This window comes from Oryx dammah, unplaced genomic scaffold (assembly GCF_014754425.2).
Source record: "Oryx dammah isolate SB20612 unplaced genomic scaffold, SCBI_Odam_1.1 HiC_scaffold_8, whole genome shotgun sequence".
NCBI classification, from domain to species: Eukaryota; Metazoa; Chordata; class Mammalia; order Artiodactyla; family Bovidae; genus Oryx; species Oryx dammah.
The window spans coordinates 6,427,202-6,442,535 of NW_024070192.1; the positions used below are offsets into that span (position 1 = coordinate 6,427,202).

The following is a 15,334-nucleotide window of genomic DNA, read 5'->3' on the forward strand; positions in this document are numbered from 1 at the left end:
GGGACCCCTCTGGGCCCTCATCTGTCGACCTCATACATCTTGTAGGGAACTGTCTAGACATCAAAGAGAAGTGGCTCCAGCGCCGCTGGGCTTCGCCTCTGCAACCGCAGGAGGAGAGCTGAGCTGCGTGATGTGACGGGGGTGTTCGGTCACTGAAAATCAGGAACGGTGAGCTCCCGGGACCACAATACCCTGAGAACGCAGCCGGGACGCTGAGATTCCGGGATCCGGTAGCTGAATGAGATTCGCACGGACTGCCGGCTAGACTGAAATCTTCCATCCCTCCCAACAGCCTGGAGTCGCGAGACAGGGGACGGGATCTCAGAACTCTGGCCCTGGGCGCGCAGGGACGGTACCGCTGTTCCTGGTGCTGAAACACTGCGGTCGCGGAAGGGAGAGGGCGCCTGCTCTTAGCGTACCGCGCCGCAGCGGCTGCGGGAGCTGTCCAGTGCTGAAACGGATGCGGCCGGACCGCCGGGCTTAGACCCGAGCCTGCTGCACCCCTAGGAGACCGGACGGAGCTGACGCAGAGCTCTGGGAGAGCGGGGAACAGCGGGCTCCAAGCCGGGAATGGACCTGCAGAGACTCGACTCCTACCAAGGGGGAGCCGGCCCTGACTTCCATGAGCACGTCCTGCATAAGGTAAGGATCTCCTCGGGTCACCCCCACCCCCACCCCCACCCCCGGCTCCCATCTCAATCCTGGGCGAGGGCGCCGTCACCAGTTCTCTCTCTTCCCTTGGCTTTGGAACTTAAAGGGAAACTAGACCGTTTCTGTGAGCCTGGGGGATCCTTTCTGCTTGATGCTGTTTGTTACTTAAAACAGATGGGTGTACACGGGGGAGGGGCCGCCGCCAGAGGTTCAGATCGTCAGGGGCTTCATTCATTCATTTAAATCGCTTGGATCCCTTTCTCACATCCTCTCTCCTGACTCTCAACCCTGTGACCCTCAAGAACCTTTACGTTCCATAACCCTGGTGGAAGGGTACATTGTTCTTCCACCCTTGCCTCCCAAGCTCCAGTCCCATTAAGTCTGGTGGTTGCGGTCAAATACTCGAATTCCTGGCCAACTTGGCTGAAATTAAACATCGAAGTGGTCTGCAGCAAAAATAAACTGTTGTTTTCAAACCAGACTCCCTTGCACCTCCGGAAACCTGCCCTCCAGCCAGGACTCGCTCATAGCTTCCTGAAAGTGCTTATTTCATAGCTCACACTCACCCCTTGCTTCTCTCATTCAAGATTTTTATATAACTAAGTTATCAGTAACATAACTAAATTATCAGTAATGTAAATTATCAATAACATCCTCTTGAAGTGGATTGTTGGGGAAAAGTAGCAGCCTCTCTCTAGGCAACACTTTTCAATTCAAACCCATTAGTCAGGACTTCCCTGGTGGTCCAGTGGCTAATACTCTACACTTCCAATGCAGGGGGCCTGGGTTCAATCCCTGGTCAGGGAACTAGATCCCACAAGCTGTAACTAAAGTTTCCTGCATCTACAACTAAGACCCGATGCAGCCAAATAAATAAATACTTGTTTAAATCACTGTGAATAAGCAGAATATATATTTTGCCATAAGAAGTCACCATTGCTCCTCATCTCTTTCTCTGCCTTCTTCATTCAGCCCTTTTATTTCCTGCTTTGTTAACACTGGTTTATCTATTAGTCCCTGAAAGGCAGCACATAGTCCTATACATGGAGATTTTTTAAATCAAGGTATCACTCTGAAAATTCCATGAATGTAAGCTTTGAAGTAATCTCATCCACTTTTGTTCTCTACTATACAGTTGTTGGCCTTCCCAGGTTGTGTTAGTGGTAGAGAACCCACCTGCCAATGCAGGAAACATAAGAGATGCAGGTTTGATCCCTGGGTCAGGAAGATCTCCTGGAGGAGGGCATGGCAACGCAGTCCAGTATTCTTGCCTGGAGAATCCCATGGACAGGAGCCTGGTGGGCTACAGTCCTTAGGGTCACACAGAGTTAAACACGACTGAAGCCTACTAGCATCCATGCATGCCTACCATTGATATTTGAGGAAACTCAAACCTGGAGTGGTAAAGTGACTTGTCCAAGTAAACAAGGTAGCGAATGGCAACATACTAAAAGCCAGGAATTATATTAAGTCTAATATTCTTTTCTCTCTATCAGTGAAGTCCACGGACCTGCAGCATTGATGTTACCTTAGAGCTTGTTAGAAATGTGGCATCTCAGGCTCCACCCCAGACCGGCTGAATCTAAATATGTATTTTAACATGATCTCTAGAAAATAAATATGCACATTAAGCTTTCAGATACTGCCAGGTGCCACACTGGCTGTTTCTGATACAAATTGTAGAAAGCCAACTACAAAGAGAAGAGGGTCTATAGATTTGATGAGTCCAGTGACTTCTCCCTTTAGGCCCCTGAACCTCTAAGGTATAGAGAAGAAAAGTGCTTAACTTCCCCAGTTAGGAAGTTTAAAAACCACCACTGTTTGAAATAAACTAGAATAAGGTCTGTTCTTAGAGATGGTGAATCTAGCCTCAGTCAAAAAATGCATGCAAACAAAAGGGAACGTAATTACAAATCAATTACAAAAGCATCCTAGTGACTAGATATATGGGTCTCTCCAATCCATCCTATAAAGATATAAATATCCATTTAAAAAGCTTTAAGACTTGGTGGTCCAAGTTTCAAAATGATTGATCATGTATGGTCTTTCCCACCTCAGTTACCCACACAGGAAATCTAGGCTATAGCCCATGAGAACATTCACTTCCTTTGGGTTTATTGATTACCAAATTGGAAGGGAGCCTATTCCTACAGGTTCCAATACATTTGAAGACAGGTGCCTACTTATCACTAGTAAATGCTCAATATCTTCAACTTGGTTGTGAGCATCTTGAGGGTAGAAGCTGGCCTTAAACCTTCTGTGATACCAAACAGGGTAACATATGTGGGTAGCAATTTTCCTTTTCTTATAATACTGGTCACCTCCTCCTAGTATTATTTTATTATTGTACATGACTGTTTATTGTGATCCACTTAGAAACCTTTTTGTAAAGGGACAGGGTATCAACATATTTGTATCATTTTAAACTTTACTATGTAAGAGAGTCCGAGGAATTCCTATTGGTTCATTATAACAAATTGACTATAGGAGGGAGGGCTCCCTTCCAACATTAATTGCTAGGGAGGATTCTTTTTAAATAAACATTTTATTGAAGAATAACACATGCAAGAAAAGCTCAAATCATATGTCTATACCCTGATGGGTGAGCACAAAGTGACCACTTCGGTGCAACCACTACCAAAATGAAGATAGAACATTACTGGGACTTCCTTGGAGATCCAGAGATTAAGGACCTGCACTTCCTGGTTTCCCGGTGGCTCAGGAGTAGGGAATCTGCCTGCCAGGGCAGGAGACAAGGGTTCGATCCCTGATCCAGGAAAATCCCACACGCCGTGGAGTAACTAAGCCTGTGCTCTAGAGCCCTCCAGCCACAACTGCCGAGCCCACATGCCACAGAGAGCCTAGCCCATACACCACAGAGCCTGTGAACACCACAGAAGGAGAAGCCAACCCAGTGAGAAGCCTGAACACCGCAGCCAGAGAGCAGCCCCCACTCGCGGCAGCAAGAGAAAAGCCTGCCCAGCAGCCAAGACAGCACCGTCAAAAATAAGTAAATAAATTCTAAGAAAAAGGAATCTGCACTTCCATTGCAGGGGCACGCGTTCAGTCCCTGGGCAGGAAATTAAGATTTCACATGTCACCCGATGCAGCCAAAAAACAAATTAAAAAAAAAAAAAAGAACCTTACCAGCTTCCCAGAAACCACCCCCAACGTTTTTCCCACACACTGCCCCCGTCCTCCTCCCCAGAGGTCACCTTTTCAGAGGGTGAAGTATTATTTAATGTTTTGACAGAGCTACTAAATTTTATGTAGGATAGTCCTAGAAACCTGCCAGAGAAAAGATACTGCTATATGGTGGAAAGAAACCCCAGACTTGGAATCAGACCAGACCTTGATTTGATTCTGAAAGACATCTGTGAGCCTTATTTTTCTTATCTATAAAACAGGGATAATAATACCTGGCTTACTGAGGGTTTGCTTTTTTTTTTTTTTTTTTTTGAGTGAAATGTTAGATAACATAATGTAATATCTTTATTTATTTATCAGGTGTATAAGAAAATTCAATAAATGGTTGTTATTAGGACACCCATCTTGAGGTCCAGAACAACTTCAGTAGGTGCCACGTTGGGTCTCACCTAACATGATGAAGCTTCATGAGAAAAGCAGCAGCTTCATACACAGAAACACACACAGACATTTCACAGACACGATTCCAGGGGACTGAGCTGACACAGCCACCTACACAAAACTCCTGACTTCTGTGTGAATATCGCAACCCTGATTTCCTAAGGCGAACATCTCTTTTCTCTGGGAGGTGAGGTATGGGACGCTGTTTCACCAAAAGTTTTACTTTCGTTTTAGGTTTGAAGGATTTGTTAACAAAAGAAACTGCTTGTTACACACACATAAACAATTCCAATATTCAATAGAGGGTTATTTGACTTAATTTCAATATGCTGTCATTAAAAGAAAATAAATAGAAACAGCAGACAAAGGCAACAGGCTATCCATCACCAAATCAGGCCCACCACCTTCAACCAGACTTGAAAGCACTGGGAAGTCCCTCACTGACAGCAACCTGGAATCCCAACTGGGAAAGCGTCTTCCCAGGTGGCGCTAGTGGAAGAAGCTGCCTGCCAACGAGGGAAACATAAGAGATGCAGGTTCCATCCCTGGGGTGGGAAGATCCCCTGGAGGAGGGCATGGCAACCCGCTCCAGCATTCTTGCCTGGAGAACCCGGTGGACAGAGGAGCCTGGCAGGCTATAGTCCGTAGGGTCGCAAAGAGCTGGGCACGACTGAAGCGACTTAGCACAGCACAGCACCCAGATGGTGCGTCCAGCCCATGGGTAAGACATCAAATTGCAGTTTGGGGGGCTCTTGTTTATAATCCCAGATCCCAAACTGATATCATCATCAGTTTGTATGCAAAAATGCATCTCTGGTTTAACTTTAACTTTTACAATGCTGTTTATTTCACCTGGTGAGTCATAAGACTTCTTAGATGGGGGGAGAAGGGGGGCAGTTCTGGCCAGGTCCTCAGGGACTTAAGAGATTCCAAGACTCACTCCCTTTCTTATCTAAAGTGTCACTCGACTTGCTGTGCCTGCAGGCAGGCCAGGAATCTAGGTAGTGTCCAGGTGGGTCAGAGGCCTGCTTCCCTGCTTGTGAAGCCTGAAGTCCTCATTTTAATTTCCCTAATGTATGCAATGAGACCTCTCTTTAAAATTCACTTATCTGAAACATATTCGCCAAGGATCATCAGCCTTGGATGGCCCCCGCGCTTAACTCATCCCAAGAGGTGAAAGCTGAACCAAATGAGCCTGAGAAACTCTCAGAATATTCCTTGAGTCTGGGCTGGAAGCTGGGAACTGCCTGGAAGCAGAGTTCATCCATCATATGCTTGGAGATTTTAAATAGAGTTGGTGTTGTTCTCACAAATCTGAATATTTGATGCAGCTAAATAATTAAAAACATGTAAACAACCCTGCTGCTCTTTCCATCAGAGAACTCTCAGCCCTCTCTTGCTACCAGTACAATCTCAGGAGCCACCAAAGGCAGCAATGTGAGTTAGGGGCTCAGAAACCCTCCGTGCTGGGTTCTTGCTGTGCCAGGGCCTGACTATGAACTCTGGGGAAAGAGTAGGGGGCAAAAAAAAAAAAAGAGTAGGGGGCAGCTTTTGCCCCAGATGCTGGTGAATCAGGACAAAGAGACTTCAGTTCAAGAGCTCGCTTCCTAACTCACCATCCCCAGTGCTACGATGAACACCCACAGCCAGTTTTGTTTCAAGAGGAGCAAATATTTAATACGCTAAAGTCAGTCTCCTCCATAGCACCTCAGCAAAACCAGCAACCGGGGACGGGGACGGGGGCTTAAAGACATGAACTGTCCATCCATTCGTGCAGGGTGGTCCTCACTGGGGAAAAATGAAATTACTAGGGAAATAAAATCAACAGGTCCCTGTCCTACAGGATTCCCATTCCTTCTAACTCTGCCCCTGACACCTCTTCTACGTGAGTGGGACACGGAAGCAGGTCACCTCTCCTCCCCTCGCTCCTCTCTCGGGCTGATCTTTCACATCCCTCTTGTACGTTTATCTCCCTCAGTAATCCACGTGCCTCATCTAGTCATTCAGCAAACATTGATGGATCGTTTCCAAAGGGTGAGAAGTTATGATGAGCATCATAAAGGATGCACAGACATAGGCACACACACACACGCAAGCACACACACACACACACAAGCACACACACACTGAAACTAGTTCCCTCCTCCAGCAAGCCCCTGGCCCGTGAAACGTGCGCGCAAACTGCTATAATACTCAGGAGGGTCTCAGAGGTGCCCTAATAAAGGTCTGGGAAGATAACAGGGAGGTAACTCAGAAAGAAATGGTCACTTCTAATCTCAGTTTGAGGCTTCTCGCTCATGGCCTCTGCTTGAGAATTAATATCTAAGAAAGGCAGAGCTCTATACACCAGCCAGCCTCCCTCCCACAAGGCCACCACCCATTCACCCTAGACAACAATCTGGGTTCAGTGGTATTTTTCTTCCCTATCAGAAAATTTTATCAGAGGAAGACAAATCAATCAGCAAAAGACCGTACCAGCTAATCTGTCTCCTTCTAACCATTCCTTATCCCTCAGGGACATTTTTTTCCCATCAAACAAAGTTAATGAAACACAAATTGGTGGTCAAAGAATCTGATTTCACAGAAAAATCCATGCCCTGGAGGTGAAGAGATTTCACTTTCAAAGTTCATCATCTCAATAAAGTGGTTTTAAGAAAAGAGAGGGGAAAGGACAAGGAGGAGAAAGAGAAGGGAGGAAGAGATGGAAAAGGAAAAAGCAAAAGAAAAAATATATAAAAAAATGAACGCGCGAGAAGACTAGGTCCAACTCTTGCCTGATTTCCAGTCTCAGCTCGGAAACAAACAAGAAAGCCTAGAAAGATTAGCTGTTCCACTCCTTGTAGAATATTTCCATTTGCTTGTTTTCCTCTCTTGCTCACTCTGGAGACCTTCCAATAAACAAATGATGTGTATGTTACATCATTAACAATCTCTGACCATCTGGGACTCCTTGGGCTAATCTGTCAGTCTCGCCCAGCAGATCCCAGCTCAGCCAGCTGGCTTGGGGAGGGATGCTGGCTGGTTCTGTTGGATAAGCTTAGCAGGAAATGATCATGACTCTGCCCAACCTCTCCAAGTCATTTTCCAAAGTCTCAGGCTTCCCACTCCAAACACTTCTCCCCTCTAATTTAGAGTTCCTGGGACTGTTTGTGAGGAAACATCTGAAACTCACTAGTGTTGCTGTGCTAGTGATCCTCTCGTGAGCTGTTCTGGGAAAGGACTGGGCCATCTCCCTTCATCTTCAGGGCAGGAAATCCAGCTTTGCTGGAAGTAAACAGCCAGAGGTGAGCAGCAGGTTAGGGGATTGTGGAGCTAGACATGTGAAATGGCTCTAAGCGTCTCCCAGCATGTTTCTTGTTTCCAACCTCCTCCCAGACAAGAGGAACAATCCCTGGAGATTACAAGCAATGATGGAGATCACAGCTTCTTTGCTACCTAGCAGAGAGCTCTGGTAATGCACCTCCCCAACTGGAACAGCCCTGGACCACCCTCCCATCTGCCAGGAGAGGAAGCTTTCTGGGGGACAGCTAAGAGAGCTCCAAGACAGCAGCAAACAACAGACAACAGATCTGGACATCTCAACCCCTGACTGCACCCATCAAGGCCTTCCAGACCTTGTGCCACTCATGACGTTAGCAAGGTCCCAAGTGCTGCTTGCTCAGTCCCTTCAGTTGTATCTGACTTTGCAATCGTATGGACTGTAACCTGCCAGACTCCTCCGTCCATGGGATTCTCCAGGCAAGAATACTGCAGTGGGTTGCCATGACCTCCTCCAGGGGATCTTCCTGACCCTGGAGTCGAACCTGTGTCCCCTGCATCTCCTGCAATGCAGGTGGATTCTTTACCCACTGGGCCGCCTGGGAAGCCCCTAAGTGATGCCATGAAAATAATGTAACTGTTGAAACAAGCAGGGCTCACAATTCCCCAAGCAAATGATCCTTATTTCCCTGACCTTGATGCCAAAGTCTACTCCCTCCCTTCTTATTTGCATTTCTGCTTTTAGCAGACAATTTTTACCCATTAACATAAAGGTATCTTTTTAATAGCTGGTGCTTACGTAAGCCCCATAGACACGCTTTTATGTGTCTTGAACCAAGTTCTGCTTACATTCGTCTTTCTTTTTGCTTTCTAGCCGTCTACCTACCCCCAGTTACCAACAGCAGAAACACCCCCCCACACACACACACACACACTCACAAGGCACAGGCAGGCCCAGTGATGAGGTGTTCTTATTTCTTGTTTCTTATCTTTTATTGCCTCTCAAAGGCAAAGCAAACCTTTCCCCTCCTCCTCCCTCTGCCATTTGAATTTGCAATTGCATCACTAACAGCAACTCTGCTATTTAAAAAGCAGCTCTGCCGTGTATCAGAGCAATACCCTCAGGGGACAGTCAGGAACTGGCACCAACTTCTTCCAGCCTCTCCCAGCTTCACACAGAGAAGCCTCTTAACCTCTTGGAGGGAGTGAAGCTGCTGGTACAGACTCAGAGCCTCCTCCAGCCCCTGAGGTACCCCCTTCCTCTGTGGGGAGCGGTGCCAAAGCTCCTCTTTACCCACGTTCTTCCCTCTTCTCTGCTCCCCTTCTCAGGTTTCACTAGGCTAGGAACTAAGTATTAAAATCATCTGTACTGTCAACTTAAAAAAAAAAGCACAATGTGACTGTTATGAGTTAAGTTTATTGGGGACAAAATGAGGACTCCAGCCCAGGAGACAGCAGCTCAGATAGCTCTGAGAAACTGCTCCAAAGAGGCAGGGGAGGAAAGGTCAGTGTATATGTGATTTTGGGCGAAGCGACTATTCAGTCACTCAGTCATGTCTGACTCTTTGCAATCCCATGGACTGCAGCACGCCAGGCTTCCCAGTCCTTCACTATCTTCAAACTCGTGCCCATTAAGTTGGTGATGCCACCCAACCATCTCATCCTCTATCGCCCCCTTCTCTGCTTGCCCTCAGTCTTTCCCAGCATCAGGGTCTTTTCCAATGAGTCGGCTCTTTGAATCAGGTGACCAAAGCAGCTTCGGCTTCAGCATCAGTCCTTCCAATGAATATTCAGGGTTGATTTCCTTTTGGATTGACTGGTTTGATCTCCTTGCTGTCTTCTCTGACACCACAGTTCGAAAGCATCAATTCTTCGGTGCTCAGCCTTCTTTATGGTCCAGCTCTCACATCCACACATGACTACTGGAAAAACAGTAGCTTTGACAATATGGAGCTTTGTCGGCAGAGGGGGAACACATGCAGTCAAGCACATATTTTTCCAAAAGGTTTCTACCAGTCTCGTGAGGCCTTCGCTAGTCACGAGGAACGGTCATCATGATGAAGGATTTTAGTGCTTTTCTAGATATGAGGACATACAAGAATTGGGCTCATAAAATCAGCTCCTGATAATACCTGAAGACCTGTCCAGCCAGTTTTCGCAGAGCACAGAGTGCCTCATTCCTGCTCTCCACCCTGAACTCCTTCAGGGGGTGTTAAAGGTCAGCAGCTGCTGCAGCTCTTGATTTAATCTTTGTAGAGGTAGGCGGCAAGCACGCATGGCAAGAGCCAGTCTGTAGCTGACAGCATATAGTCCAGAGGGACCCCGTGAGACTAATAATTGTTCATTATAAATGATAAAAATAAACCCCTGGTTCATTTGTGGAGCATTATAGTTTAAAAAAAAAACTTATAATACATTCTATGACACTTTACTTTTGCCCCAGGCTTTTTCCAATAGATTGTATTATTAATTCCATATGATAAATAAGGAAACAAAAGCCAGATGAAAAAAAAAAAAAGTTACTTGTTCAAGGTCACAGCAGGTAGACATTATGGAAATTCAAATAGCAACAGCAGATCCTACAAAGCACAGATGAACCAGGCACTGTGCTAAGCTCTTAACAGCCTTCAACCCTAAACAAACCTATTTTAATCTCATTTTACAGATGAGTAAACTGAAGCACAGAGACATTAAGGAACTTGCCAAAGGTCACACAGCTAATTAGTAGCAAAGCCTAGATTCAAACCCCAGCAAGCTGGAAATGCAAATAGATGGATTCAGCAGAGGGCAAAGGACTTCACCAAGGGGATCACAGACTGTCATCTCTTTCGGGTGTTGACAGCTCATGTGTGGCCCCAGCTCTGTAGGATCAGAGACCCAGTTTTGCTCACTCAGTCAAGAGTGGATCCCTCTCAAAAAAAAAAAAAAAAAAAAAGGCATTAAAAATAAAAGCCAAAACATGCACACACACAAACAAACAAAAAAACCCCAATGGATCCATCTTTCCAGGCAGGCTTGTGTTAATCAAACTCACAAAACTGATGTATTGTCCTGGATGTCAAGCCGTATTAATCAGGGGACGGTTTGCTAAGCATGAAATTCAGGGAAGATAAAAGAGAGGGAGACCTGGAGAACTCAGATGCTGAACGATGTCAGGATGAGGCAGTTTGCTGGCTGAAAGGATGGCCTCAATCTACGGCTCCCTCGGCCCTTTCTACCCTTGGGTCCTCTCCTCGCTGAACTCTCCCTCCCTTGGCTGTGTTTAACTGTGACCCAGGTCAGGCAGGCACTCTATTCTCCCCAGATACCCAGTTTCCTGCACCCCTTTAGGGACCACGTGCCTCTGAGCTGGAGCATGCCCTGGGCTTTAGCTGGTTGTGGGGAGAGAGGAAGGTGGCCCGGGCGGGGCTGCGGGCTGCTTCCTCTTCAAGAGTCTCATCATCCCGATGACACTCACAGGTGCGGACCCACAGCTCTGCCTCCGTCCTGCTCAGGGGTCACATCAGGGCCTTAGGGATCTGTTTTAAGGGCGAGACCAAGAAAGAGACAAAAGGGGATTGGGGTCATTTCCTTATACCCCACCACTGTCCCATTCCACATGCCCCCCTTGAAAGTGGATATGCTTGATTGAGAATCTTGAGAATCGATTCAGCAAACATTTGCTGGGCACCATTTGTGCCTGGGAGCCCAGGAACAAGACCCGTTCCCTACCCCAAGGAGCTGAGTCAGGCAGGCTGGGTGGCTCAGTGGGCTGGCTCAAAAGACTCAGGCCATATCTGACTTCAGCCCAACATGGACGCATGGATATTGGTGCCCATGAAGGCGTCCTGAAGTTGGGGACCTCTCGTCTCACATGATCGGAAAACCAGAGGACCAGGTCAAATGCTTGTGGCAATCTCGGGGTGCCAAGTTTGGGGTCCTAATTCAGTGACTGATCCGAAAGGCTGTAATATCCACACCTCCAGGAATGAGCCCACCTGTGAAGCTCAAAATGGCTCCAGGCACCCAAGACAGGAATCTCTTCAAGTCCAATATCCAAGAAAGGAGGGGTTTCTTCTGAGACATGCCCAGAGCAAAGATGCATGGCCCAAGCATGGCAGAGTCAGATTCAGAGAAGCAAAGCTGGTACCTCCATCATCATCTCTAAAGATCCAAGTTAAAAAAAAAAAAATCCAAACTCAAAAGTGCCAAGGCCCTGGCCTTCCCTGGTGGCTCAGTGGTTAGGAATCCACCTGCCAGTGTGGGGCACGTGGGTCCAACCCCTGGCCCAGGTGTTCAGATGCTGCAGAGCAACTAAGCCTGGAGCCAAACTATGAAGCACTCACTCCAGAGTCCACGAGCCACAACTACGGAAGCCCGCAAGCAACTCCGAGCCAGCGCGGGAGCCTGGAGCCTGTGCTCAGCAACAAGAGAAGCCACTACAATGAGAAGCCCCGAGGCACCACAATGACGTGCAGCCCCTGCTGGCTGCAACTAGAGAAAGCCCGTGCAAAAACAATGAAGACAGTGCAGGCAAAAATAAATAAATAAAAAGTCCTAGAGCTAATGCTCATTGGGCTGAGATGGGTGGATGTCACCCATGAAGGTGGAGTCAGTCTCACCCGTGCCCTAGGGTTGGAGGGTGGAAGAGAGCATTTTCCCAGGAGAATGGAGGTGACGTTAGCTGTGGGCTCGCCGTGCAACGACAGATGCCCCTATGGTAATCCCAGTTGGACCACAGGACCGTTTCAGTGTTTTAGCGAGAAGGGACTGGAAAAGAAATGAACTGAACTTGTCACTCTCCCACCTAACTGGGCTAGTTGTGTCTCATTCTTGCTGTTGCTGAAGACTAAATAGTCCAACTCAGTTTCTTAATGACCAGACTCAGGAAGTGAACTGACGTCACCCTCTAAAGAGACTGGTTTATTGGGGCTGTGGAGCCAGACCTCACCCTGGGGGGTGGCAGTAGGTTTTCCAATGGAGGAGGATGACCCAACTTCCAGTCTCCCAGGAAGGAGGCTGATAGGGGGTGCGGCGGGCGGGGGGAGGCAGGGGATGAGGATGCAGGAGGTGATGCTCAGGCTGGAATGGAGGGAAGCTCTTCCTTCTCATTTTGGGGTCAGAGTCAGATGGTGTGAAGAAGCCTGGATTTTTCAGGGGGGAGGAGGTGTGGCTGGGTAAGCTGTGAGCAGCCCATGGATTCACAAAAGCAGGTGAAAAGTGAGCCAGATGAGGCCAGCTTCATGGGCATGCCACCTGGGCCATCACACCAGCCCCACACCTGGAAGGGCCCTATGATGGGCTTAATACTCTGCTGGTTTAGTATTGGTTTAATACTCTCCCCATCTCGAGACTCTTAATTTTTGTACAAGGAGCCCCATATTATTATTTTGTGCTGAGACCTACAAAATCCATAACCATTGCTGCTGTCAAATAGGACCGCTTGCAGGGTCCGAGCCTAGGTCTCTGCAATAGTCCTGAGCTGTTCTCTGGATGTGCCCTCCTTTCTTTTGGCCTCACCCCATGCCTGGCGTCAGAGGAGCTGTGAGGAGCCGGAGAAAAGTGATCTTATGCTCTGGGCAAAGTGGCCAGGAAGTGAGCTGTATTCCTCCCCAGGGCCAGCTTTTTAAAGAAATAAAAAGCCTTGAAGAAGCCTTCCCTGGGGCCTGTGTAGCAGCTCCTGGGGGACCTCTCAGAGAGAGCTGGGGTTGGCTGGACAGACGTCAGTGAGGCCCAAGCTATCACACACTGGGAACCAGAAGGTCACTTCGGTCGCTCTGAGATCACAGGCTAGAGGGCCTGTGGCCCTTTGGTTAAAAACCATCTGGCGGAGGGATGAACAGACTCCGAGAGACATTCTGTGATTGCACAAGGCCACCCAGCAAATAAGTAAGAAACAGACAGAACCCTGGATCTTCCCTGGTGGCCCAGTGGTTAAGTAAGACTGTGCTTCCACCACAGGGGGCACCGGTGTGACCTCTGGTTGGGAAGTTAAGATCCTACATGCCTCGTGGTACAACCACAAAAAGAAAGAAAAAGACAGAACCCCAACCTTGGGGCTACCCAGACACCACTGAAAAGTAGGTCTGGTGCAATGAGTCCCGGGAGCAACATTATCCCCTGGGGGATTTGCCTCCATAAAAACACAACTGCGAAAGATAAACAAGTCCTACTGTTCAGCATGGGGAACTATATTCAATATCTTGTAATCCATAAGGGCCTCCCTGGTGGCTCAGACTGTAAAGAATCTACCTGCAATGCAGGAGACCTGGGTTCGATCCCTGAGTCAGGAAGATCCCCTGGAGAAGGAAATGGCAACCCACTCCACTATTCTTGCTTGGAGAATTCCGTGGACAGAGGAGCCTGGTAGGCTATAATCCATGGAGTCGCAGAGTCAGAATAATCTATAATGATAAAGAATCTGAAAAAGAATATATATATATAACTAAATCACACCTGAAACTAACATAACTCTGTAAGCCAACTGTATTTCAACATTTTTTTTTTTTTCAATTTAAATAGCCAGCTGCAGGATAATAGCCACAGGAAAGCACACCAAGGTTTGCTGACACCAAGATGGCTCCAGGGAAGAATCTCCTTCATTCGCCTCCACTTTCACTTCTCTTTTCACGTCTCAGCTATTTTTAGGGGTTATCTCTCTGCTGGTCCTGCTTTCATTTGCCACGCGACAGGCATCAGGGTGTTTCAGTGGGAGGACAAGGGCCTCCGGCGTTCAGTCCTTCTGCTTTCGTGGCTTATTACCAATCTTGCAAAGGCAATGTGAACTTTTGAAATGAGTACATCGCCTGAACTTTGCAACTCCTTCCAGTGACCAGGGGGCTGGCACTGGGCACCGTGGATGAGACCTGGGGTTGTGATCTGCTGCTTCCTTGTCACAGAAGCCCTCACCGTCTCTGACAGAGGGCAGCATTCTGCGTGGGGATGCTGGAAGGAAACTTGATGAGGCTGCCCTCCCAGCATCACCAGATCCTTAAAGAGCATAAAGGCACAGTCAGGCATTGGCTAGTAGCTTTATTGAGGGAGAAAAGTTGTATTAAGGTAGGAAGGGTTGTGCGTAGATCTGTTAATTTAGTACAGAACGCTGCATAATGAAAACCTCCTCCTCCGATGGCTTTGCTAATTAACATGAAGGCAAGGAGAGTGGGTCAGGGGCTGTGATAGAAGCGTCCAGCCACCATAGGCAAGCACAGTCTTCCTTGGAAGAAGCAAAAGACAATGAATGAGCTGGGTGGTTTCAGTGGTAACACTCCATTTCTTCCCTAGGATGGTGAATAGGGAGTGTTTGCTTCCCTATCCTTTAAAACAAATACACATCTTATGTAGACATATAGTCTGCACCAAGTATGTCATTAAAACTTGTTGTTCAGTCACTAAGTTGTGTCCAACTTTGCAACGCCATAGACTGCAGCACACCAGGCTTCTCTGTCCTCCACTATCTCCCGGAGTTTGCACAAATTCATGTCCATTGAGTCAGTGATGCCATCCAACCATCTCATCCTCTGCCCAATAAAACTTAAAATGAAACAATTGATGGACGTAAGGATTTCCCTGGCAGTCCAGTGGTTAAGATTCCAAGCTCCCATCGCAGGGGGCATAGGTGTGATGTCTGGCCACGGACATAAGATCCCACATGCTCTGTGTCATGGCCAAAGATAATGAGAATAATAAGGTAACAAACAGCGGGACTAGGGTTATCTGGGTTTGTGACTGAAGATGGAAAGGGTGATGGGGAGGATGTGGGAGGTTTTAGAAAGTCCCCAGGGTGGAGTTTTTATTTTGGAACATAAGATAAGACATCCCTCCTTTCTGCTAACAGCGGCTTTTCTATCACACAGAA

General features: G+C 47.5%; 1 protein-coding gene across 1 annotated transcript in view; it reads left to right on the plus strand.

Moving 5' to 3' along the window:
* The first annotated feature begins 78 nt into the window (after positions 1 to 78).
* RAB37 (RAB37, member RAS oncogene family) overlaps positions 79 to 15,334 on the plus strand; it is a 67,488-nt gene continuing 52,232 nt past the window's right edge. Inside the window, exon 1 of the mRNA XM_040244489.1 lies at positions 79 to 642. Coding sequence (XP_040100423.1) covers positions 571 to 642 — 72 coding nt within the window. The 5' untranslated portion in view covers positions 79 to 570. The remainder of the gene's footprint in view (positions 643 to 15,334) is intronic.